The 25,052-nt window shown below is 39.5% G+C and overlaps 1 protein-coding gene across 9 annotated transcripts in view; it reads left to right on the top strand.

Annotated features, from left to right (window-relative positions):
• Window positions 1–25,052, top strand: part of KLF12 (Kruppel like factor 12) — a 517,595-nt gene that overhangs the window by 426,509 nt on the left and 66,034 nt on the right. For all 9 annotated transcript variants that reach the window (XM_032496878.1, XM_032496874.1, XM_032496875.1 and 6 more), the window contains one exon: window positions 19,500–19,562. In XM_032496878.1, coding sequence (XP_032352769.1) covers window positions 19,500–19,562 — 63 coding nt within the window. The remainder of the gene's footprint in view (window positions 1–19,499; window positions 19,563–25,052) is intronic.

The following is a 25,052-nucleotide window of genomic DNA, read 5'->3' on the forward strand; positions in this document are numbered from 1 at the left end:
ACTTTTATTTCCTGGAATAACAGGAGAGACTTTGATAGAAGGATATGACTGAGTGGAAGCCCAGGGCTATGAGTTCTTGGTCCTGAATTTCAGTTCCTCCTCTGTGCTCTGCTGGCACTGTTTGCGGGTTGCCCAGTCTCAGCAGTCAACATCTGCAAATTGGAGATCAGGAGACCCACTCCTTCCTCTCCTGCTGGACCATGAAGAAGAAAACATCAGGATTAAATGGAGAGTTCTTGCAGCTTCTTTGTAGCATTGGTCCTAAATGCACTGTGGCATCCCCTGAAAATTCTCTAAGGATGCTTTCTAAGCAGTATTTGACCCCAGGACCATGCCCAGTACTGTGTGCACCAGATAGGGTGCAACATAAAATTCTGTGTATCTCTATTAGTTGGTTTTGAGTGTCACTCAAAGTCTTGGCTTTGATTGCTGCAAAATAGTGTCAGCATGAGTCACTTCACAAAATCCTTGATCACTGGAAGGACTGACTGCCATTCTAATCACAAAACAATATAACTGAAAAAAAAAAGATATTACAAAAATAGATGTATAAGAAATGTATTGGCTGAAGTAGACAGATAAAAGTTTTGACTTATGTTTTAAAACCTTAAATTATAAAATGAATAGTAAGTTTACTGTTTGATCTAGAATTTTAATGAAAAGGACTATATATAATAAAGATTGAACAATTAATTAAAAGAAGCATAAGGATTACCTCTAAAAGTCAGAAACAAAGACATTTACAGGCCTCTTTTTGTAAGCAACTGTAGATGGCTGAAGTGTGTTTAGTTTATGAAATACAGTGTGAAAGCAAGGTACCACTATGTAAACAGTGAGTTAGAAGAAAATGTGTTCTGAGCAGTGATTACGAGCCAGGCACACCCCATCTCATCTTTTCATCTCCACAACTCACTTATTATTCTTGCTTAGGGATGAAAAAACCAAAAGTCAAATGTAGGTAACTTGCACGGAACCACAGGGAGTAGATTTTGGAACCAGGGTCCAAATCTAGCCCCGTCTGACTCTGAAACCTTCCTTTCCATTACATTCGGGAAGAATGTGGGAGTTCTTATTCCCTGTGTGGCCAGAATCTCACTCTGTGACCCTGGGCAAGTAGTATGGTGACAACCTCACCATTAGGGGTGAGGTGGGCATGGACCAGGGGAATCTCCAAAATGCTCTCTGGCTCTGGATTCTGTTGGGATGGTAGAAGAAGAAACGTTTAGAATTGGTGCTCATTTCTGTTTGACTAGCACCACAGTGACACCCAGCAAGTCCCAGAAACCCATAGGGGCCTCGTTTTCAGAATGCAGGTAATAGTGTTTTCTCTGTTCCTGCCCTAGGCTTTTGTGGGGATCGGGTGAGACAGCAGTGTGGAGCTGTTCTGTGCACGCTAAGGCACTTCCCATCATAGCCACACTTAAAGAGAAAATATTTGTAGAAAAACAAAGGCATGCGAATCTTTTCGTTTATAGGGTGCAGTTTATGAAAGCATTTTGTGTTCTCAGGAGTCTTATACTCTTAACACACCAGAGTAAAATGAAACGTCTTTCTCACTAATTTTGAGTTTTATTAATGACTCAAACTGTTACAATTCAGGGGAAAAAAGGAGTCTTAATAGCTTTCAGAAATAGCAATAAACTATTTTGTAATGTACACAGAGAGTGAAATTTTCTTTAGAAGAACTCAGCAGTTTGCTGCGACGACAGGTAGAGGGCTCAAGGCAGGAAAACTAGTCAGCTTTCACTAGACTCTGACTTTTATTCATGTCATAATTTGCAGAATGTGTAGGTGTAAGTTTCACACTTCATAAGAAAATTAATTGCAGAGAATTTCCATCTGCCCAGCTGTTTACTTAGTTTGCAAGTTAATATAAAGTTGAAATGTTCTGAAAAAAACGCAAAAAGAGAAAACAGCAATGTTATGGGAGGAACAAAGTTTTTTAAAAATAACTAGAAATCAGCAATGTGGACAGAGGGACCATGATGTGCGTTTGATACAAGAGTGGAAAAATGGTTTCTCCGTGCCCCGTGCAGAACTGTCCTTCATAGATTTGTTCTTAGCGGTCACTGAGGGCCACCCTGGAGTACTGACTGCACTGAAGGTTTGCTCCTCAAACAAATCTGCTTTCAAATGCATTTGAAATGTGTTTATATTTGTTATTTTCTGTAGACCATCATTTTGCCTCTTCCTTGAGTTGCTGAATGACAAAAAGAATATGAAGAAAGGAACAAGAAGACCTTCATAAAAGGATGACAGGGTTGGGTTGAGCTAGAACTACCTGTTCACATTCCCTGTTGTAACTTCTAGATCAGTTGCTTTGAAACCCAAGATTGAAATAAGTTATTTATGTGTCCCATAGAGAAGGAAAATCATCTGCATTCACCAAATTTAATATGGTGATCATTTTACAAGGGGTAAAGCATTATAAAAGCAAATAGTTAAGGAACAGACAACAAATTTACATAATAAGAGTAAGTTAAAAAGGGGAAGAATTAGAGAAGAGCACCTTACTCAGCAAGGAGACTTCAGTATCTGTGGGCGGGTACGGATAGGACCCACATGTCAGGTGACAGCCTCTCAAGCTTTGAGATTATTTTTTCCCAGGTTCCTCACCCCCAATAAAGTATTTTTTAATTAAGGTATGTACACTGTTTTTTTTTTTCCTTTTTTAGAAATAATGCTATTGCACACTTAATAGACTACAGTATAGTATGAATGTAACTTTTTATGTGCACTGACTAGGAAACCAAAAATTTGCGTGACTTGCTTTATTGCAATATTCACTTTATTGCAATGATCTGGAACCCAACCTGTAATAATGTCCGAGGTATGTCTGTAAACAGAAGTTAAACCAAGACTTTCTTGTCAGAAATAAAAAATGTTGATGTCATTTTTAAAAATGCTGTTGGGACTTCCCAGTAAATTCTGCACTGTTCTGTGAGCTTGTTACATGGAAGGGCATGGAATTAGCATGCATATACATGAAGAAATTTCATATATGATAGCTGATACTAAGGATGTGTCTACATCAGACCTAGATATTGTTTACAAAGCAAAGTGCATTAAAGTTCACAAAGATATTAAGATTCTTATCAAAGCAAATAGGAAGAACAGGTGGCATAATTTGAATTTAATACTGTGCAAATATATTTCCAAATTTTGTACTTGTGAATTAATTCATGGTCAAAGTAGAGGGGAAAATGGCGTGTGTAGGCTCTCGTGAGACTGTGCCGGCATTCTGCAGTAATTCACTTGGCAACATAGAAATAGTCTATTTTTAAAGCCCTTGAACCCTTATGTTGGTAATGCTGTTACCTAAAAAACGAAGCCATAATTTGGTCTGTCCATGATTTGCTTCCCATGGTGTGAGTGAGTCAAACCAGGGAAGTAAGCGTGTGTTTGGCATAATGATACGTATGTGAGTGGAAGAGACTCTCAAGGACTCAGCTCCTCGGCTCGGCTCAGGGTACAGAATGCAATAAATTAGTCCAACTGTCCTTTTTTGCCCTGCCCAGATTGATGGTGCTTTCGTAAACACAGCCACAATTAGGCAATGACTTGACAAATTAGAGCCCCTGACACCAGTATGGTAAACTTTCTTGACTCTCAGGCCAGCCACTCATCTGATACGCAATCAACACCAAATTTGAATATGGATAAACTCAACACTGAAAAGAAACTCAAGTCACCTCGCAGCCACTGGGCCATACTTCCTAATAAGCAGATAATTGGTGCAGTTGGTTTAACATTTAATTTCCAAAACACTGATTACTCTGGGGTTCTATCAGAATGCAGGCTACTACAGCTATCGTGATTTGTATTTGTCTTGCTATTTAACAGCATGTTGCAATAGTCCAGTGACTTTTTATTCAAAAATTCAGCTTTTACATCTCTTCATGCTGAATTTCCCTAGTTACGTACACGTTGCGAGCTGGCTGTTTTGAGATAGCCTTTATTGTTGTCTCTTAGCGTTTAACCTGTACCTGACACTGAGAGATACGGAGTCCTCTGATTAGTCATTTCCCTTCCTTCAGAGGAAAGTGAGACGCGGCCCTGAGCAGGCACCACGGCTGCATGGGATTCTCCTAGGGGAGGTCAGGACCGTCATGATAGCTAAGACTTGTCAACCACTCCAAGCATTGTTCTGAACGAGAGGATGGAAGTACCCTCACTGTGAAGATGGGAAAACTGGGAGAAAGATTAGGTATCTTTCCATAGACCGTTCAGCCAGTAAGCGGTAGACCCTCGCAGTGGTTGAACCCAGGCAGCCTGGTGCAGAGTCTGTACCCTTAATAACCATGCACTATGTAGCCCTGATCATGAAATTTCTGTGATATTGGAACTCTTTAGCCTGGAAAGTTTTTCAGGGCAGGAGCAATATGTTATGCATTTGTACGTCCCCAATGTCTAGCACAAGGTCGAGCAAACAATAGTAACTAAGAAATTGTTACCGTTCATTAATACTATTTTCAAATATTGAATTGTCATTTTATCCCTTGTACAATTAGCTGAATCATATCGCTTTCTTTCTCAAATCTCCAGGGCAGGGATGCAGGAGTGAAAACATCAGTTGGTTCTATTTCAATTTTATTAATTTTTTTAATCATGATATTTCTATTTTGCTGTTTGGTAATACGCAGTTTTTAAGGCCATACTTGGGATAATGTTGTTTAGCACACATATGGAATTTTTATTCTGTTTTTTCTAGGTTGATTCGTCTTATTTCTGTAGATTTCCCAAAGACTTCATGATGACTCTCGCTTTCTTTTATTCAAAGCAAAAATAATGCTAAATAATAAGAATGCATTTGCAAACAGTTTCCAGACCCAGCCTATTTTGCATAACACCTGTATTTAATCAGAGACTACAAACTTAAGCAAACCACTCTAATTGTGTTTTGTAAATTCAGTTTGTCTTGATTATTTAAAAGAGAGTATCATGGTTGGCAGAGTTAAATACAGTTTAATTTTATTTTCTGGCCATTCATCGTTCCACATTGTCTAATAACAAAATTAGGGGAAAATAGTCCCCAGGTTTTTTTGCAGAAGTTTTAAAAGACAGTTTAACTCACAGACTTCAAAAATCATAGTTTCACTTTTTGACAGTAGTGTTATGTGCCTTATTCTCATGTTTGGCCAGACCACATGGGAAATTTAAATCTTATGAAAGCTCAGTATAAAATTGTGTGATTTACATATATGTGTGTGTGTGTGTGTATACTTGTTGTTTTCCAAACAACAACCAGTTCTCCAATTCTCTGACACCAACAGGGTGTCCAACAATTCAGTTCAATTCTAACACCAATTGCCTAGAGTTAGCAAAGACCCAAAGGTCAAAGGCTCAGGACTGCCCCACTTTAGATGCCAGCCACATCCTGGGTCCCCAGGTTGCCTGCACTTCTGCCTGGTCAGCTACAAATTTGAGATTTCCCCAGATCCCCTGTCAAGTTCAATAATTCGTTAGAAGGATTCACAGAACTTAGAAAAGTGCTTTACTTAGGATTAGCAGTTTTTTTTTTATAATGGATGCAAGTCAGGAACAGTGAAAAGAAAGAGGTGCAAAGGGCAGGGTGTGGGGGGAGGAGTGGGGAACTGCCATGCCCAATCCAGGCACACCACCCTCCCTACAGCCCTGGTCACTTTCTGAATATCATCATTTAGGAGTTTTTAGGGAGGTTTCATTATGTAAGCGTAATTGCTGAAATCTTTGGCCGTGGGTGATTGAACTCAGTCTCCAGCCCCTCTCCCCTCCAGGGGAGTAAGTCTGAAGCTTCTAACCCTCTAATCACTTGCTGAGTTTTTGGTGACCAGCTCGTCCTGCTAAACCTAACTGGGAGTGTGACCCTGAGTCACCTTATTGTTATAAACTCAGATGTAGCCCAAAGGGGCTTGTTATGAATAACAAAAAACCACTGCTGTTACTTAGAAAGTTGCAAGGGTTTTAAGAGCACTCTGCCAAGCACCTGGAGCAAAGACCAACTAGGTATCTTTTCTTATACCATGTGTATGTGGGCTCATATATATATTATAAGCAAGATTTTGATATTAGATGGTCATTTCAAGAGTTCAGACTGCTTCATGACCACTTAAATTCTCAATTGCAAGCAACATTGTTTGGTAAACACAAAACTATAAGCAATTGAATTTTGCAATAGATTCTACTATTCTAGCTGTTCTCTACTTAGAATTTTGTATAAAATAGTTACTTCTTTGCTCACAAAAGAAGCCGGTGGGACGTTGTTCACAAGTGTGACGTGGCGTCTATGAAGCCTGGACGTGAGTTTCAGCCCTGGTGTGTGGCCCTGGGCTAGGTGCATCGCAGCTCTCAAGCTGACTTTCAAATGATGCCTACCTCCTGGGCTGCCATGTGGATGAGTGAGACTCTCCAGTAAAACTCTTAACATGTACAAGGTTCACAGTAAGCCCTCACCTTTAAGAAAGTATTTGTGTGTACGTAGCTGCTGCGTGTCAGGGCACAGTGTTGTGCTCACTCACTTGACTTTTCTAGGATTGGTTCCTATATTTTTTCCTTCTCAACCATTTCAGGCTCTTCCGTGATGCCTTTCTCCTGTCATATGGAATGTAACTTCCCTTTTCTTTAGAGAAAATGAAAAACCAATTGACTTTTTTTTTTGTCCCAACTGGCTTTCCAGCTCTTTCTCTTCTTTCATGGGAAACTTCTCAGATAGAAGCTATTTTCCAACCTTCCTTTATCCCCATTTTGAAGTCTGAACACACTAGAGACTCATCCCTTCTACAGCTTTACAAAAAAAATGATTCTTTGTACGGTTACTGGTTGACCATGTAATGGTCCTTTCCCAGTTCCCACTCTTGTTTCTTTCAGAAGATTTAACAGTATTTGTGTTTCCTTCTCATCTGATTTCTTAATATTTTCTTCGTATCTCACTGACTTTTCCTTCTAAGCCCTTATTCTTCCTTTCCCTTCCGCCCTGAGATATATCACTCAGCCATCAGGTATCTCACTGATACAGGAGTCGACACTTCATACTCCTCTGCCTTTGTTGTGTGTCTTTAAACATCTCGCCCACTTCTTCAGCTGCAGCTTTCCCCTCTGTGTTTCTGAAAGTCAGATCCATGCCTGTAAGTCTGCCCTCCCGCAGCCTCAAACTAAAATCCCATTTCCCACTGTGTTTCTAGTCTCCACAACTCAAGCTTTCTCTTCCTCTTCCCCTTCCCCTGTCCAACGTCCGCAGGTTATGCAGCTGCTTCTTGTTCTCTGACCAGTTCTTTTCTCCCTGTTCCCTCGGGACCTCTTGGGGTTTGACTTTTGTCCCTTTATATCTGAACTGTTGCAGTATTGTCAGGATTACCTCAGTATTAGTCATCTGCATGTCCAGTCGTTCTGCACACCGCTGGCAGGTGAATTCTTACGTGATACCCTTTCTCCTGTGAAATGAAATCTTCCAGCAGCTTTGTACTTTCTAGGGAGAAAAATCATGTTGTTCATTTGTGGAGGGCCTGGTGCATTTTCAAAGTGCTGATACGGTGGGTGCATTGCTCTTTGTCCAGTCCTGTTGGTAAGTGGGTGTGATGCTTCGTATATTCCTTGCCGGTCTCCACAAACACCTGTAGCCCTCTGGGCACTGATTGATGTGTCTGGCACTCATGCCGAGTTCTGAAATAAAGTGTCTCAGCATAAGCTAGTAAGTCATTTCCTGGCTTCTTTGCTTTAAAGTCTTCCAAGCTTCTTGGCTGTCACTTTTGGCAGTGGAAGGACCACCTCTACAGCTATCTACAGATCACACTGCTCTCTGAGTCAGTCCTGAGTTGAGTCCTTCTCTTGGGTATCATTCCTTTTGATTTATTTGATGTCCACTTAAAGACAAATCAGGGTTTATACTCACACATGCAAACACATAAATCCATTCCTTTTAAATGCATTATTTAAAGTAGAGATAACAGTTACATTTAATCATCAGATTGAAGGTTTCCTAGCGTTTAAAATTTTATTGAAAGTGAAATGTAAACTACGTTTTCTCCTTCGAGATGGCTTCTCATCTTTAGGGTCTCTTTATGCCGTTTTCATTGTGCCTGTGAACCAAATGATGTAAAATTTCGTCCTACTCAAAGAAGAATGGTGCAGCCTAGTGAGCTATAACACCTTCTTGAGAGAACGCTGAATTGTAATAGATCCAATTTGGGGTGACAAAATGCCCGTATTACATACTTTAACATTGCCTCTTTTTTCTAGCCTAAATGAGGCATCTCAAAATTAATGCAGCCAGAGGCTGTAAAAGCGTTTGAAGTAATTCTTCAACTACTTACTACTCTTTCTCGACAGAGCGCACCAAATAAAAGGCATTAGCAGTGTGACTAATAGAATAACTACCAATCAGGATGTCTGTCATCATGAAATTCGTCCAGCTCCATCCATAGTAACGAATGAGTCTGAAGTGTTTCAGTTCATATAGTAAAACACAGGAACCTTAATGCACCATATACTGAATGCTGGAAAACAATATGTCAGACTTATATACATGCAAAACGCAGTGAAAAATTGAAGCAATTATCAGGGTAGCTCAGGTCAGAGCAGGAATGTGGAATCTGTGTTACCTAGATAAATGTCAGTTTCACAGTAAGGTTGTAGGTCTGTAGACATGATCTAAATTGCACCCCCCTGCAATTCACTATAGCATTATTTTTATTAACCTTTTAAAGTGTCTTCATCTTTTTTTCTTCTATACTTCCTTCTATTTCAGAGCATACCTGTTATTAGTAATTCTGTTCCCAGTGCATGAAAACCGTGATGGGTGAAAGCAGTAGAATTGTTGATTGATGAGTTTAATTACTTTAAAAAAAAAAAAGAACAAATGTGCCAGAGGGAATATACACACAGAGATATACTCTATAGTTATGAACTTATAAAATGAATGTTATAGATAATAACTAACTTGAAAAGCATGAAATAAAACAGAGAAAAAAGTAGTTCCTAGAAGATCTCTGTTGCTTACATTTTTATCCCAGCAAAGGAATAGCACTTTAAAAGTGTTTTATTTTGAAATACTTTGGAGATTTAAAAGTGGCAAAAACACTAGAGAGTTCACAGATCCCTTTCAGTCAACTTCTCTACAGTTTACATCTTACAGAATCATAGTACAGTTGTCCAAACCAAGAAATTATCATTGGTTCGGTGCTATTAATTAAACTATAGACTTCATTTGAATTTCACCGGTCTCTCCATGATGTCTGCTAATTTTCCATGAATTTCTCCAGTGATGAGAAAGTGATAGATGCATGTGTCTCAGCATCTTGGCCCTGGAGGGGTCATGTGCTCAGACTGTGCTGGGCAGGGCTGATGCAGGGTCCAAAGAACCTACCTTCTGTGGGGCCAAAGGGGACAACATCCTGGCCACATCAGTGTTCACTCACATTTTCTTCCACCTTGTATTTTACCTTTAAAATATGAGAAGGGATAAATTGGGAGTTCAAGATCTGCAGATACTAATTACTATATGTAAAATAGATAAACAACAAGTTCATACTGTACAGCACAGAGAACTATATTCAATATCCTATAGTAACCTATAATGAAAAAGAATATGAAAAGGAATATATATGTATATATATGACTGAAACATGCTGTGCACCAGAAATTGACACAACATTGTAGACCTGACTATACAACTAAAAAAATAAATAACTCTGAAATTAAAAAAAAATATTAAAACCTGCATACCAAAAACTATAAAACTTTGCTGAAAGAAATGAAAGAAGTCCTAAAACTTTAAAATATATAATGTGAGGGTTAGGATATCACTGAAGTGGTATAGTGCAGTGCTTAGCACGCACGAGGTCCTGGGTTCAATCCCCAGTACTGCCTCTAAAAATAAACAAACCTAATTACCCCCCCCAAAATAAACCCTAAAAAATATATATAATATAAATATAACATTAAATAAATATTAACTATAAAAATAAATGCACATTAAATTAAATATATGTACAAAGTTATTATATATACTTGCTTATTTATCTTTCTATATTACTGCAAGAACAAATCTCAGGAAAAATAAAAAGGCTACTAGTACGAGTTCTCATCATCTTTTATTTATAGAGAAGTATTTAATTGCACCAGATGTAGGGTCCAATACTCGGCATATAGTGGAGAGCAAAGGAAAATCGTTTCTGCTTCTTATTGAATAATTATATCTATATGTAACTGCAAGCTGATCAGAAGGACAAATGCAGAGAATAATCAGAGTCTCTAATACGGACATGGTCCAGTTTGGTGAGTCAGAGAAAGGGAAGTGATCTTTGAGCTGAGAGCTGAGAGTGAGTAAGAGTTAACTAGATGAAGGTGGTGGAGGGCCTCTTGGGGCTTCTGTAGAAAAGGAACAATGTAAGCAAAAGCACTGAAACTGAAAGGAGGCCAGGGTGGTGGGATCACAGAAAGCAGGGGGTAGGGAGATATTGTTGGAGAGTGAAGCTGGAGAGGTAGGCAGAAGCCAGATCATAGGCATTTAGGCCACGTTGAGATTTGGGTCTATTTCAAGAGCAATGAAAAGCCACTAAAAGGATAACAGCAAGAGAAAAATAGGTTTGCCTTTTTAAAAGATGACTGTGGCTCTAGTGCAAAAAATGGATTGGGGGAGGAGGTTTTGGGAGTAGTGCTGGTAAGAGAGGAGAGTGGGTTTAAATAGATTGGTGACTGTGGAAATGAAAAGCGGATAGGATGGCGATGACGTGGCGGATGGGCCTGAAAATGGGTTGGATGTAGGGAGGGAAGTTCAGTCAAGGATGATTCCTGGGCGTCTGGGATGTTTGACACATTTGATGTTGGTGCCATTTAATGCCCAAGGCAACACTGAAGGAGAAACGGATTATTTTGGGCTTTTCTGGCATTGAGGGAAGGGTGGAGAAGTTCATGTCTCTTAATCTTGGTCATGAGATCACATGAACTGAAATTGAGTCACGTAACTCCAGCTCCCCACCCATGGGTGGGGAGTCTCCAGTGTTTCCGGCCATTATGTGATCTCCTGCCCCTCCAGGCCTGCCAGCCCTTTACACCCTGAACAGTTTGTAGTTTTGCTTTGGCTATTTCTGCCCTTCAGTGCCTCTTCTTATCTTTGGATGCTCCTTTCCTCTTCCATATCTGAGAAACGTTTCCTTTAAACTCACCTTATTTATAATCCAAAGGAAATGTCTGTGTCTGCTCCAAAGTGTAATTCAGATGCCCTTTTTCTCTGCTCCCCTGGCCAGTTATCACACTGCACCATGGTGACCAGTCATTTGTCCAAACTCACGTCATGCTGTAGGCTTCCTGACATCAGGAACCACGCGTTAATAGGTGTACTATCCTCTCCACTAACACAGTTCACAGTGTTGAGAGCCTAGAACAGTGTCTGGCATAATAGATGCTAAGTAATACTTGAATGAATGAATAAATGATAGGTATGCAATAAATACTGCTTAAAGATACACATTGTGTATACATGGCTCTGACCAATAGAGGAAAGACTGCTGCTGCTCCACAGCCGACTGCCCCATTTACTAACTCCTTAGTCAGACATGGACTTACTGGTCCATGTTCTACCCCTGCCTTAACGTTCTAGCTCATCTCTCCCTAATTTTTCTAAGAGACTTTCTTCTCCGAGCATACCTTCTTGTCCACCCTACACCTTCAGTTCACTTTCATGGTTAGATGACTAACTTAACTTCTCTTCCTGGAGTATCTTCCAACCATCATTCACTTCTTTTTATATATATATACTCACAGCAGCATTCTTTTATTTTATTGAAGTATAGTCAGTTTATAATGTGTTAATTTCTGGTATACAACATAGTGATTCATTTATTTACATATATATTTATATATATATATGTATATACACACACATACATACATACACACACACACACACACACACATATATATATATATATATATATTCCTTTTCATATTCTTTTTCATTATAGGCTGTTGCAAGATATTGAATACAGTTTCCTGTGCTATACAGGAGGACCTTGTTGTTTAGCTCTTTTATATATAGTAGTTAGTATCCACAAATCCCAAACTCCCAATGTGTATCCCTCCCTACTCTTCTTTCCTGCTGGTAACCATAGTTTGTTTCCTATGTCTCTGAGTCTGTTTCTGTTATGTAAATAAGTTCATTTGTGTCATTTTGTTAGATTCCACATATAAGTGATACATAGTATTTTTCTTTCTCTTTCTTGCTTACTTCACTTAGTATGATGGTCTCCAGGTCCATCCATGCATCTGTTTATGAAAAGTTTACTTTTCCCTCATGTCCCAGCGTCAAGGTCTTTTCTTTGTAACCTTTTGTGTAATTTTACAGCTTGAATTAATTCTAACCTCCTCTTTATTCCAGTAAAAATTGAAATCCCTTTTAATTTTCTTACCATTTTATGGTAGTTGCTACCTGTTTATCTCAACTAGACTCAAACTGCCTAAGGGCAGAGATCCTGTCTTATTCCAAATGCAAGACTTCAAGAATAGTCACTGTTGCATAAAGTTTGTTGGATTTAGTGAATGTTAATTATTGAAGCTCTAGGTGCTCTGGAGGTGTTTAGTAAAATAGCTCAGATTTCTAAATTGAAAATATTTTATCCTTTTTTGATATCTCATTGCCTAACAAATGTTTATTATATGCCTCCTGTGTACTGTATATTGTCATAAGTTCTGAGGATGCAGTGGTGACTTAGACAGACTTAGCCATTGCTATCCATACTAGAAGCTCAGGTCTAGTAGGGAAATGGGGCTAACCCTACAACAGTTATCCATTGGGCACCCACTTGGTGACAGGTAAGGGAGTTGTGACAGTGAGTGAAAAGAGAAGCTCCCTTGTCCCCTTGGAGCATACTGTCTTCTTGGAGAGACAGACAAAAGAAACTAAACATACAATATCTTTTTTTTATTATTGTTATTGAAGTATAGTCAGTTTACAATGTGTCGATTTCTGGTGTACAGCACAATGCTTGTCATACATGAACATATGTGTGTTCGTTTTCATATTCTTTTTCACCATAAGTTACTGTAAGATATTGAATATAGTTCCCTGTGCTGTGCAGTATGAACTTGTTGTTTATCTATTCTACATATATTAGTTAGTATCTGCAAATCTTGAACTCCCAGTCTATCCCTTCCCACCCCAAACAAACAAATGGCATCTTTAGTTAATATGTGCTAAGCGCCCCGTGCTGTGAGAACTTGGAGCAAGTTGATTTAGACCAATAGGTTGGGGATGGCTTCTTAGAGTTGAGCATTACCTAACCAGGTGACAAGGGAGGGAAGAGAATCATCAGTGTCATTTCCACGGAGAAAGCACTTGGGGATGCTGGGATGAAGCTGGCATGATCTAATATGATCCAATTAACATTGTACAAACCAAATGTTCTCCTTTTAGAATTTCTCATTCTGTTGAATATGGCAGAAATACATGCTTTCCCCTTCAAAACACTATGTTTAACAAAATTTAGACTGTTAAAGTTAACAGTGAAGAGATGATCACATTCTATTTGATGTTTAAATTCAGCCTACTCTTCTAAAAATAACATCAGTGACTCTGCATAGAGAGAGAATTAAGAATAATGAGGGGGGAAAAAACCTTAAAAAAAAAATGGCATTTCTAATGGTCATCAAATCACTGACTTGATGAAAACTGAGAACAGAAAGGGCCCACTTAGTTTAAATATTGGAGTCACACTTTTCTTTTTATTTGGTCAAGTGTGGTGTGTGTATATATATATATTACAATAAAAACATCCAAACTAATCTGAATAATCGTGAGAACTTGTATTCAGTACAACCGTGTATAAGAAGACAGGAATACCAAGAGTTACTTTAAAATTATCTTTCATGTGATTCTACATAGGAAAATTCTGATATTTAAGAATAATTGTGGAGTTATTTTTGGATTAATCTTTTCTTCCACAAATGTAGCAAACTGAGTTGTTAAAGTGTATATTTTGACAAAGAATAGGAATAATTTATGGATGAAAGTATGGGCTTATCATTTGGTTATATAGTAGGAAAAATGGATTTAAGAAGAGAAAATATGTATATATCATAATTTCTCATGATCTTGATAATGAAAATCTCCAATCTACTAGATGAGTAATTTCCTATAATAAATATTTTATTGGTCTTTGAAATAATAATTTAATCTGATTTTTCAGAGACTAGGAAGACATAGAAAGGAATGCCCCCTCCCTTTTTTTTTTTTTTAAAGGAAAGGTTGGTTAGGATTGGAAAACTGAGTCTGGTGTTGATACGGGGATAGGGTGGGGATAGAAATCCGGGGGTCGTTATTATCTGGATGGTACCTACGGTCTACAGGTGGGATGATGTCTTCAAGGGTGTGAGGGGAGTTACTTTGGAGACTCCTTCAGCTAGGGAGTGAGTTGAAAGAGGGGAGAGGAAGGTCCTGGGAAAGTGACCCCTAGACCAAGCCAACATTTAGAGTCTAGAAGAATAAGAAGAGGAACCTCAGCAAAGGAGAAAAGGAGAGGAGGAGGGAAAGCTGGGAAAATATCACCAATGCTGAGTAGAGAAAGCTTTTCAAGGGTGGAGTGATCAGTTACGCGGAGGACTGGAGAAGATAAGGGCTGAGCCTTAACCATTAGATTTGAAAACATGGAGACCATTGATGACCATGACAGAGATGGTTTCATCAGGCAGATGTGGACCCAAACTGGATAGGACTGGGTGCTAGAAAAGATGGGAAGTGAGAAAGCAGATTCAATTTACCATCTAAAACTTACATGTGTTGTATATTAGGTATTTAAATAGCAACACTAGTAGCAAGGAATTTTCATAAAGAGTTAAAGGGAGAACAAAGTACATTACTGTGACCCTAGTTCTTGTGAGTCCCTGAAGGCTTAATCTTTAGCTCGGTGCCAATTTTAGGCCAGGAGCACTGATACATTCACTTTGCATCTGCTTGTACCATAGGATATTCAGCTGGGCTTAAATAAATGCTCGGTCCCTCATTAAAGTCCTTGGTGGTAATTCAGTTGATCGCATCCTATGGGGTGGTATGGAGGGAAAGAAAACATACGAGTTCATAAGTACTGGATGATAATCTGGAGGAAGACGGGTCAGACGTACCTGTGTCCAGGTTCTGATTTTGCTGTTCACTGTGTCACTCTGGCTAATTACCTAACTCTTCTAAACCTATTTTCTCAAAGAGAAAATACTAATGTTTTGAGGGGAAAATAAGACAATGTGGCTAAAGTCCTTAGCATGGTGTCTGGCACCTAGAAAGGGCTTAATAAATGGGAATGACTTGGCATTGCTGTAATTAGTGACTTGTTCTTGAATGGGACATAAATAAAATACTATCCAATTTAGTAAACAGAAGATAGGTCTTCTAATAAAGAACAGAAAAAATGATTTGCCAGAGAGGAAGCCATACCTCAGAAACCACAGTATTTGGTTCATGTTCCTCTATAAGTGTTTATTTTTCTTTGCCATTTCATGGCCTTTAGAGAAGTCATATTAGCACAGTAATTAAGAATGGAGGCTCTGTAGGTAACACTGGTTATCTCAGTCCTCAGGAATTAGCTGGATATGCCAGTTCCATCTTCTTGTTCTTTCCAATCCAGTCGGCACTTCTGATGATAAAGCTAGCATGTATTAACTGCTTCCTGGGTACCAAGCACTGTTCTAAACACTTTAAACTATTAACTCATTTAAAGGTCACAGACCTAGGAGGTGGCCGCTATTATTGCCTCCCTTGTGCAGATGAGAAAACGGAAGCCCAGACGGGTTAAGTAACTTGCCCTAAGATGACACTGTCGGGAAATGATGGTGCTCGAGTTCAGTCCCAGGCAGTGACACCGTTGGTCCTCCTCACCACTTCGTCCTGACTCCACTGCGGGCTATCAGATTGGATTTAAGTTGTCACAACTTTTCAGTGGTGGGAGAATGAAAAGGTAGGGAGATGCCCTTCCCAGCAGTCCATCGGTGATCAGTAATTTGTGTTGGGTATCACATCTCGCCTCCAGGCACCAACCATTCAGGCGGGTTCCAGAAAACATCGAAAAACAAAGTGATCTATTCTCTTGGTTATAAATATTAGTCATTAAAATACGAGATTTGAGGGTCAGGTCCCTTAGTGTTTATACCCAAAGAAGGAAGAGTCATTTTTGTATTAAGGTACCTAAAAAGTTCTCACGTGCTTAGCAGGAAAGCTAAATTAAATGCTGTGTTGGGTAAAATTTTAAGCATGCTGTCTGCCTCAGATGAGTAAGTGTATATGAATAGGACAGTTGGTGTGCATGGCCTTAATGTTATAGCTTCCTTTTTTCTATGTAATGTAAATCACCAAACGCGAGCATTTCCATCTGACATAAACTCAGTCTCAGAAGCGCACATTGGAGGATTCAGTTCATGTTACGAAACAACCGAGATTGCCCTTTTTCTTCAGCATGATGATTTTTTTTTTCTTTTAGCATCCAGCGGTTAGTACTAAGGCCTGAAACCTTTAGTTACAGAACAAAGTGGCTTAGCAGTAATGGAGCCCGTGTGAGGCTAAGAGAAGAATAATGAACATTCCCTGCAAGCTTCCTGCCTAGATGCAGGTGCAGGAATCAGGAGGTCATGAATAATGCATGACATGCAGATTAGACAGTGGTTTCTCCTACTGGGGTTTTGACTTTGCTACCTGCCTGGCTGCTCCATGTGGAAAGAAGGTAGGCGATGGTAAAAAGTGTCACCATTTAAACATGGAGCTGATGGAAACACTGCATCTCCTTTTGAAGAAATAACATTTGCAGGGGTAGCTGAAATGCAGACCTTTATGGGTCTACATTATCAGATGAAGTAAGTTCCAGGTTATCAATTTACTCACTTTGGGAAGGGGAAAAAGCTTTCTTGTTTCAATTTAAGCAGCCTTATAATTATTTGGTCACATACACACAATCAGGAGTTCTTTGAAGACTGTTAAACCATTACAGAAATTATTTTTTAGTATTTGATCTATGGATCAGTGAAATTTTGGTAAAAGATAGAAATACCTAGAGAATATAATAATTATAGGTTAAATGGACCCATTTCTTCCACTGGTATATGCAATGAGAAATGTCAATAAGAAAATACTCCTGTGTCATCAGACTTCATTTGGTGGAATTAAAATGATGGCTAGAAGTAGGGCTAAGGAGAAAACAATAAAAGAAGTGAACATTTAAAGGATGCAGAGTGAGTTAAAGAACTATAAGTGTTTGAGCTATTACTCCTTAAAAATTTTTTTAGGCTGTAGGATTCTGACACCCGGGGGGGAGGGGGTTGTAGGGAAGTTCAGGAGGATTTCCTGTATTTTCCCTTAGGTCAGGGGCCCTGAACTCCGGAGACATCTTTTTGGCTCACAGTTCCATTTTGATGATTGTATTTCAAGCAGACATACAGAAAGAAGAAAGAAGAGAAGAAAAAAATTGAATCTTGCTACCTTGTATATAAATTCTTACGCATTTTTATGGCGTATTTTTTTCTCTCTCTCTCCCCAGTTTGGGGTGGTGGAATATGAGCCGGCTTTCATTTCTAGCTGAGTCTGTCATTTCCGCTAGGCCCCAGTTTGGCCGGGTGCCAAGACCAACAGGTGATCCTTGTAGCTGCAAAACAGCAGGAAGTGGGCCGTGCTTGAATGAGACAGTTCACCAGAGGGGCTGTCTGGCCTCTCTCCATCTTTCTGTATAATTAACATCCCCTCCCCCATGTGGAGCAGAAAATCTGTGCCGAGCAGCTCAGCTGCAGCAGCCTTTGAGAAGAGCTGTGAGGAAAAGAATGTTAATAAGGGATGTTGGAAGAAATAAGCCCTCCGAGAGCAAAGTGCAGTCTGGCTCTGGATGTGCAGAAAGACTGCAGTTGGCCCTTCCGAGGGGCTAGACCTGTATCATCTGCTTTGAAATGATTTTTACTCTCTGGACAGCTATGGAGGGCTGAGACTGTTCTAGTGAACCTTGGGTTTTTGGTTATAACTGGATTTCAAGAACAATTTAAAATCCCTGTTTTCTCTCCTGTCTTGTAAATTAGAACAGTGTCTGAGACATAAAGAGTAAAGATAACACAAGCTTGAAGATTGCCTAGGCCTCACAGCCCCTAGTACAGGAAGAACAAAACAGGAAGTTGGCCACAAGGAGAGGGAGCAGAGCGTGTGGTGTTGCCAGGAAGTGACCCACAAGGAGCCAGAGGTCCAGCAGCTCGCTCCTGATTGGAGGATATTAGCGGTTCGTAGAAATCTCAGCTATTTCCAGTGGGTGACTCCGACCCTGGAAACTTATAAAACAATATGGTCGTTACTATCTTTTCCCTATTATGTAGCTAAAGTTTTGAATTGACTTTGTCTTTCTTAAAGCTTGACGGGAAAGCATCACATCCAGAAGGCCTTTCCCCTGGAAATAACTATTCATCTGTCCTTCCGCCCCCATTCCCACAGATTCTGTGCCTGGACATTTGGATGAAGTTATTGTAGAGGAGGGAAAAAGCATTTTTTCCTCTATCCTCTTAGGTTTAGTGTCTGAGGGCCTGCAAATTAAATTGACAATAGCTGGATTAGCAAGGTGGGGGGGAAGGTTGATTTACACATGAAACACGCATGCATGCATGCAGGAATACTCAGGGATGAGTAACTCAAGGGGTGGTTAGAATTTGGAGCTTATGGACCATTTTAACAAAGGGTAATAAATTGTGGAGAAGTCACTAGAAATAAGAAAAGGGGGTCTGCACTTCTGGGAAGGTAAATTTTGGGAAGGTGATTACGAAACGTATGGAGGAAACTGATGGTAATGAGGACTGTTTATGCCGACTCATCTCAGTACCACCTCTACCTCCGATGGTGAGAGTTGTACATTGTACTCCTCTTCCTGGAGGGGGTGGGGGGGACGGACGCATCAGCACATGAAAATTTCCTTTGCAAGAGGGAAATGTATGCCCTGCTTTTAGGCATGTAAGGGAAAAGTAGAGAGCTCCTTCTTTCTCGGTGGCCTTCAGATCAAAATAATCCTTATGCCAAAGTAGCATGTTAAGGGGACCCTGGTCCCCTTCGTGACCTTGCTTCTTAGGGTTCAGAATCTGGAAGTTGACTGAGCAAGCGTGTACTTAGCCACTCTGTGTCCTCCTTGTGGGAGCAGTTTCCAGGAAAGGCTCATCGAGGGCCAGCACCAGCCCTACATTACTTTTACGCAGTCTTAAACCCAGCAAGGCAGTAACTTTTTATTGGACTGAATGAATGAGTCAGTTTATTAAAACTGGTGGTCCTACTCCAGGGGGGTCGTCACAGTGAACATTGTGACACACGCTAGTTATGTTAAAAGTGGTTCAGGAGGAAAGAGAGACTGCAGGTCTGCCAGCATAGGAATTTAACTGCATCCGTTTATTAAGAGATGTTCAAGTTCTGGGGTGTTTTACGTTAAGTAGATCTAAAAGAGGTCATTTATAAGCCAGATCCTTTTGTATTTGTTCATTTGTAATCAGGAAAATGCTTTTTTTTTAATGACTGGATTACTCTCATCTACCTGCAGGGTACATCCGTCCCCAGTGTCAAGGGTCCGGGGAAATCGAATGAATAATCAGAAGTTTGCTTGGTAAGTGTACCGTCTAACTTACGAGAATTTGTAAGTCTTGTGGGAAATTGTAATAGGGCTGTGTAAAAGAGAATTATTCCTGCTTCTCTATAGAGACTACATTTCTACTGACTGACCTACATCATCTCCCTTTCCTTTGGAAAGTTCTAAATAAACACGAACAGTTCCTCTCCAGCCAAAAGTCTTCACTCACCAAAAACTGTAACATTTTTTTTTCCTAACAGATATGGCATATTTCCCAGAATTATCAACTGTTACATTTTTAAAGAATATTTCTCATTTTTTTGAAGACTTAGTTTTTTAGTGAGATTTAAGCAACAATTCAGATTTTTCTCAAGTACCAACTTACACTTCTCATGAAGATTTTCATAGTAAATTAATCTATTCTATTAATTTTGATGATTACTATTTAGATGACTTTTTCCTGACTTTAGCCTCAAATATCCAAGGTTTTTTTTTTTTTTTTTTAGTTTGAGGGATACAAAGATCTTTCACTGACTAGTTCCTGAGAACAAAAATAGAGATGGAACTTACTAGTGTCAACTGAAAAAAAAATGCACAATGTGGAATTGTGAGTTAAGTTTTATTTGGGGCAGAGTGAGGACTATAGCTGGGAGACAGCATTTCAGATAGCTCTGGGGAACTGCTCCGAGGAGGTAGGGAGGAAGGTCAGTGTCTGAGTGATTTTGATGAAAGGGGATACATGCAATCAAGCACACATTTTTGCAGAAGGTTGCTGCTAGTCACAAAGGGCATATGACTCCAATAATGATTTTAGTGCTTTTCTGGATATGATGAGATACAAGAATTGGGGCTTATACAGTCTTCTGAAAATATCTAACCATCTGAAGGCCTGTTCTACCAGTTTTCCCCAGAGCCCAGAGCACTTCATTCCTGATCTCCACCCTGGACTCCTTTCAGGGTGCATTAAAGGTCAGTGGCTGCAGTGGCTAATGATTTAATCCTTGTAGAGGCAGATGGCAAGTGCCAATTTTTAGTTGGCACCAGAAATGACCAGAAGAGTTATTTCTACTGCAGAACATTGATTACTCAGTTTTTAAAGAGGGAATGTAAAGTGTTTCACAAATGTTTCATATGAAACAAAGAAAAGAAATCAATGTAGATTTTAAATCCATATTTGTTTATAACACTCCATTTCACAACATTAACCTTTCTATATATAGTGTAGCTCCAAAAAAAAAAAAAGGAGGGAGGGAAAGAAGAAGAAAAGAAAAGAAGAATTGAACTGTGTACGGTCTTCAAAGGTGAATGGAAATTTGCAGGTCTGCATTCTTCCTTCATTGAATTGTGCTTAGAATGGGATTTTGATTAAAAACTATGGCTTTTTTTTTTAAGTGTGGAAGATGATTACCAAAGATTGAGCTTCCAAATTAACTTTATTCCTAAATCAGGATTATTTTTAGACACAAAATAATGATTCTTTGAATTTGAATAATGCCTCATCAGCTTGTCTCCCTTCCCCCATTAAATCTAATTAATCCTCACAATAGCTTGGTGATGTTGTTAAATATTACGCTTTTCTTTTTCACACAGAGAGGGAAACAGAGCAAAGGGGAAACAGCCGTTTGCTTACATACTGTCTAAAAGCTGGGGCATCCCTCCTGGTCTCTCACAGTCACTAAAGCGCATTGTTTCCTGTCAAACCTGGAAAGCTGAGGGGTAAATAATACTCTTGGCCATTACATAAAAGGAAAGGGGGAAATTAGGTCCTTTTTTGACTGCACAGAGTTGATATTCTGTCTCAGTCCAAGGCACGTGGTACTGAGGAAACTTCATTACATGTAGACAATACAAGATACTCAAGTGAGCAGCATCAGCTAATGGATAAAGTACAACATTGTCAGGTATGCGATCCGATTTCCACAGCTCATTTCTCAGCATCTAAATGTGGAACACTGAGTACATAACGCATTTTCTTTCCTTCACTTTTCCTTTTTGGAGTATTTTGAGTCTTGATAACCTGTTCCTACGTAATTCATAGCATGCCATTTGGTTAGTAAGTTTAAACCACTTTTATCTTCAGAGAAGTAATCCAAGAAAAACAAAAAAGGATTTTTACTACTATCCTTGAGAAAACTCAACTTCTATTTATTCAGTAACATTTATTTACATTCCCAGGCACTGTGAAAAGCACTGGATTAGAAAGATAAGTAACAACACGTGGTTTCTGTCCTTATGGGGCTCAGTGTCTTCTAGGACAGTGGGGTGTGGATGTGATATTAGACATATATAATAGGCTGTATTATATGATACTATACAAATAATATGGAATATGTTGTAAAATGTGGATATTGCTCTAAGAGATGTGGTCATAGGATAATGTTTAGAGGAAAATGGTATCAACTGTACTTAAGACTAGTTTGGGAGTGGGTGGTAGGGAAGGGGGCAAGTATAAAAGAAGGGACTGTCAGAAAACCCACCCCCCAAGAAGAAGGGTTTAAAGTAAAGACCCAGAATTAATAGGAAAAGCAGACAGTCGACAAAGCTATTCCTTTGTAGATTGAAACACATATACAAAGACCTGGAAACATTTCTCAGTTAACTCTAGTAGGAGCATACATGGGTTTAATACGTGTGTTTTATTTGGCCATGAGTTAGTTAAAAATCCTATTACCTATACTGTCTTGAGTTTTTCTCAGGTAAGTTCTGTGAAGCTGGTACATGGAAATAAATCACCAGCTAGGAAGAAGCCCAATGAAATCACCCAGCGTCTATAGCTAGTTAAGTGATAAACACTTGCTATTTCTTTGTGAAATATTGGCTCTGAAAATCCTGGAGGCTTAAATACTTACACTAGCCATGGAGATGAAAGGAAAGTGATCATTGTTCTCCCCTCAAAAAAAGAAGTTTGGGATAATGTATAGAACTAGATGCCAAGTTGAACACTGACTTGGTTCTGGCTTAAGTTAGATCTGCAAACGCTACATGCAAGTGATGTTGGCTGATGCTGTGAAGTTAGCAAACGCTCCAATCAGTTAAAAAAGATTGTTCGTCAAATAAACAATTAAACTTTTAAAAGGTGAAAAAGCTTGAACTTCTAAGTTATGCCTAGGAAACGCATGACAGTTGGGAGATTGTAAATGTCGATGGCTGTGGTTGAGTTATCAAACCAACGTTTACCATTGAGTAAAGACGGCTTAACATTTTAAGTAGTGTTTTTCTTTGTGTAATGTTAATATGAGAGGCGGTCTCTTCTGGCCTCATTCCTGTGGCAGCGTTGCCTCTGGAGCTGAAGAAATGTGGGGAAAAGAATGTCTGTTCAAGACAAACAAACCTGCTGGAATGGAAAGAAAATGTGGTTTAAAAAATGTATATAACCAGGAAGGAGCTGAAAGCACCAGGATGTAAGAAGTCCAATGACAGATGAGGCAGGTCAGCTGTAACTGCTCACTCCCAGGGACTAAAGGGTGGCATTGAGAACTTCTTGCAGAATTTATTAGCACCCCAATAAAGAACATGAGATCATTGTACAACTCATTTAATATTCTATTAATCAGAGTTAGCCACCCAGGCCAGACGTAAACCCTGTCTGTCACAGTGGCTCTCCCCTCACTGGCCTCCCACTCTAGGAATATTTGTTGATTTGAGGATTGAGGAAGCCTTTGAGGCTCAGGATGTGAATTTCATCCTCCATGTCATGTGTCCCAGCTCTCCTCTTTCATACCTTCCTTTGTCCAGTGGTGATTAAAAACCTTGAGAAGAGCATATTCTGTTTTTTCTTGCCTATGATAATGCCAGGAAAAAATATCTTGCTACCATTGGGGCACATGGAGGGAAATGGGGCAAACCTTATGAGAGATTTGAATATGCAAGTAGGCTTTTTTTCTTCATAGATCTTTTTGCTTGAAGCTGTTATATTCTGATATCAAACCCACAGAGAGTGGCTGTTTCCAAGTCATCTTTCGGCTCTTGTCTTCTCAAAGCTATTCCAGAAATCTGTAACTTGTATTTGGTGTAGATGTGTAGATTGTATTTGGTGTAGACTTGTAGATTGTATTTGGTGTAGATGTGTAGATTGTATTTGGTGTAGATGTGTAGATTGGAACAGGGTAGGGAGGGGATATCTCCCTGGTGGGGAATATCTCTGAACTGAACATTGAAGTTGATTTAAAGCTCCCCAAATTTCCAGAACAGTGTGCGAATTAAGAACATACATGTATACATAAGCTCATTTTTAGCTTTCTATTCTTTTTTCTCCATTTTCCCCTCCATCCTTCTCTAGTCCCAAAGTTTTCAAGGACTTGGGTGCATATAGTTGTGTGATGATGGTGGTAATGCTGGTTGTGCTGTGTACCTAAAACATCCATCCAGGGCTACTGTGTGACACAGATATGTGTGTGTCATGTAATAGACACTATGGACTCCATATGTGAAGATGGAGAAGATTAGGCATTGTTAATAGGAATTGTCATCAGTAAAATGGGATTAATTTTCTCTAACTAACTGGTTGCTGCCACCACCAGTCTAAATTATGATTCATTTCTGACCAACATGCCTGAGATGTTCTGTCACTGTGTACAGAAGAAACTCCAGTTTTAATAGGAGTATCCATGCAAATTATGACACATCCTGGGTGTGAATCCTATTTCACATTTGGAAGCAAACAGTCCTGTGTCACAAATTCTTTGCAGGGTGGTAAGAGCCTTTTCACACTTTGATGTTTTATTGTTGGATGTGCAGTGCTCCAATGAACTTAAACATTTATATGCATACAGTCACAAATGTTCCGCATGACCTCATAGCATCCTTTTGAAGGATATAATGAGTATGGATTTTTGTCATTAATCAAGAATGTTCCTTCATGTTTAAACTTTCAGCCTTAATAGAGGAAGGCAGTAGAGCTGTTGATACTGGAAACCTTTCAGAAAGTTGATGTAGAACTAGCCCTTTAAGGAGGCAGAGAACATTTCCAAGTGCAATTGTGGTCCATTACAGGGCTGGAAAGGAGCTGGAAGCATCATCAAGTCCAGTTCCACCCCTCACCTTACAAAGGTAGGAATGGAGCTCCGAAGACCAAAATGTGTTGCATGTCAGATGTGGGCCAGCAGGTCACACAAAACTGAGCAAAGATGCATATGTGATATATTCAAAGAAGAGTAAATTACCAAGTGATATAAAAAAGTAATTGCTCTTGGAAAATTGGTGAGCAATCGGAAACAGGCCTGTGATGATGTGAGATGTAAAATAAGACACCAGTTCATGCTTGGAGTTTTCTGGATCTCTGAAAGCAGATCAGGGCCATTTTGAACATTAAGGCAGCTGTCATCTGTCTACCTGCCGTGGTCAGGGGCTTCTCTCGAGGCAGGGAGGGTCTCTGCACCCAGGGCTCTGCCCTCCCGGCCAGTCGTCTTTCTGCCTCGTGGCAGTTCATTACCTGTGGGCAGAGCAAGGGAAATGCTGCAGATTAAATAAGATGGATGTTTAATTCATTACACGCTAAGCAGAAGGCTTTTGTCTGGGAGATTCCCA

Source organism: Camelus ferus, chromosome 14, assembly GCF_009834535.1.
Source record: "Camelus ferus isolate YT-003-E chromosome 14, BCGSAC_Cfer_1.0, whole genome shotgun sequence".
Lineage (NCBI taxonomy): Eukaryota > Metazoa > Chordata > Mammalia > Artiodactyla > Camelidae > Camelus > Camelus ferus.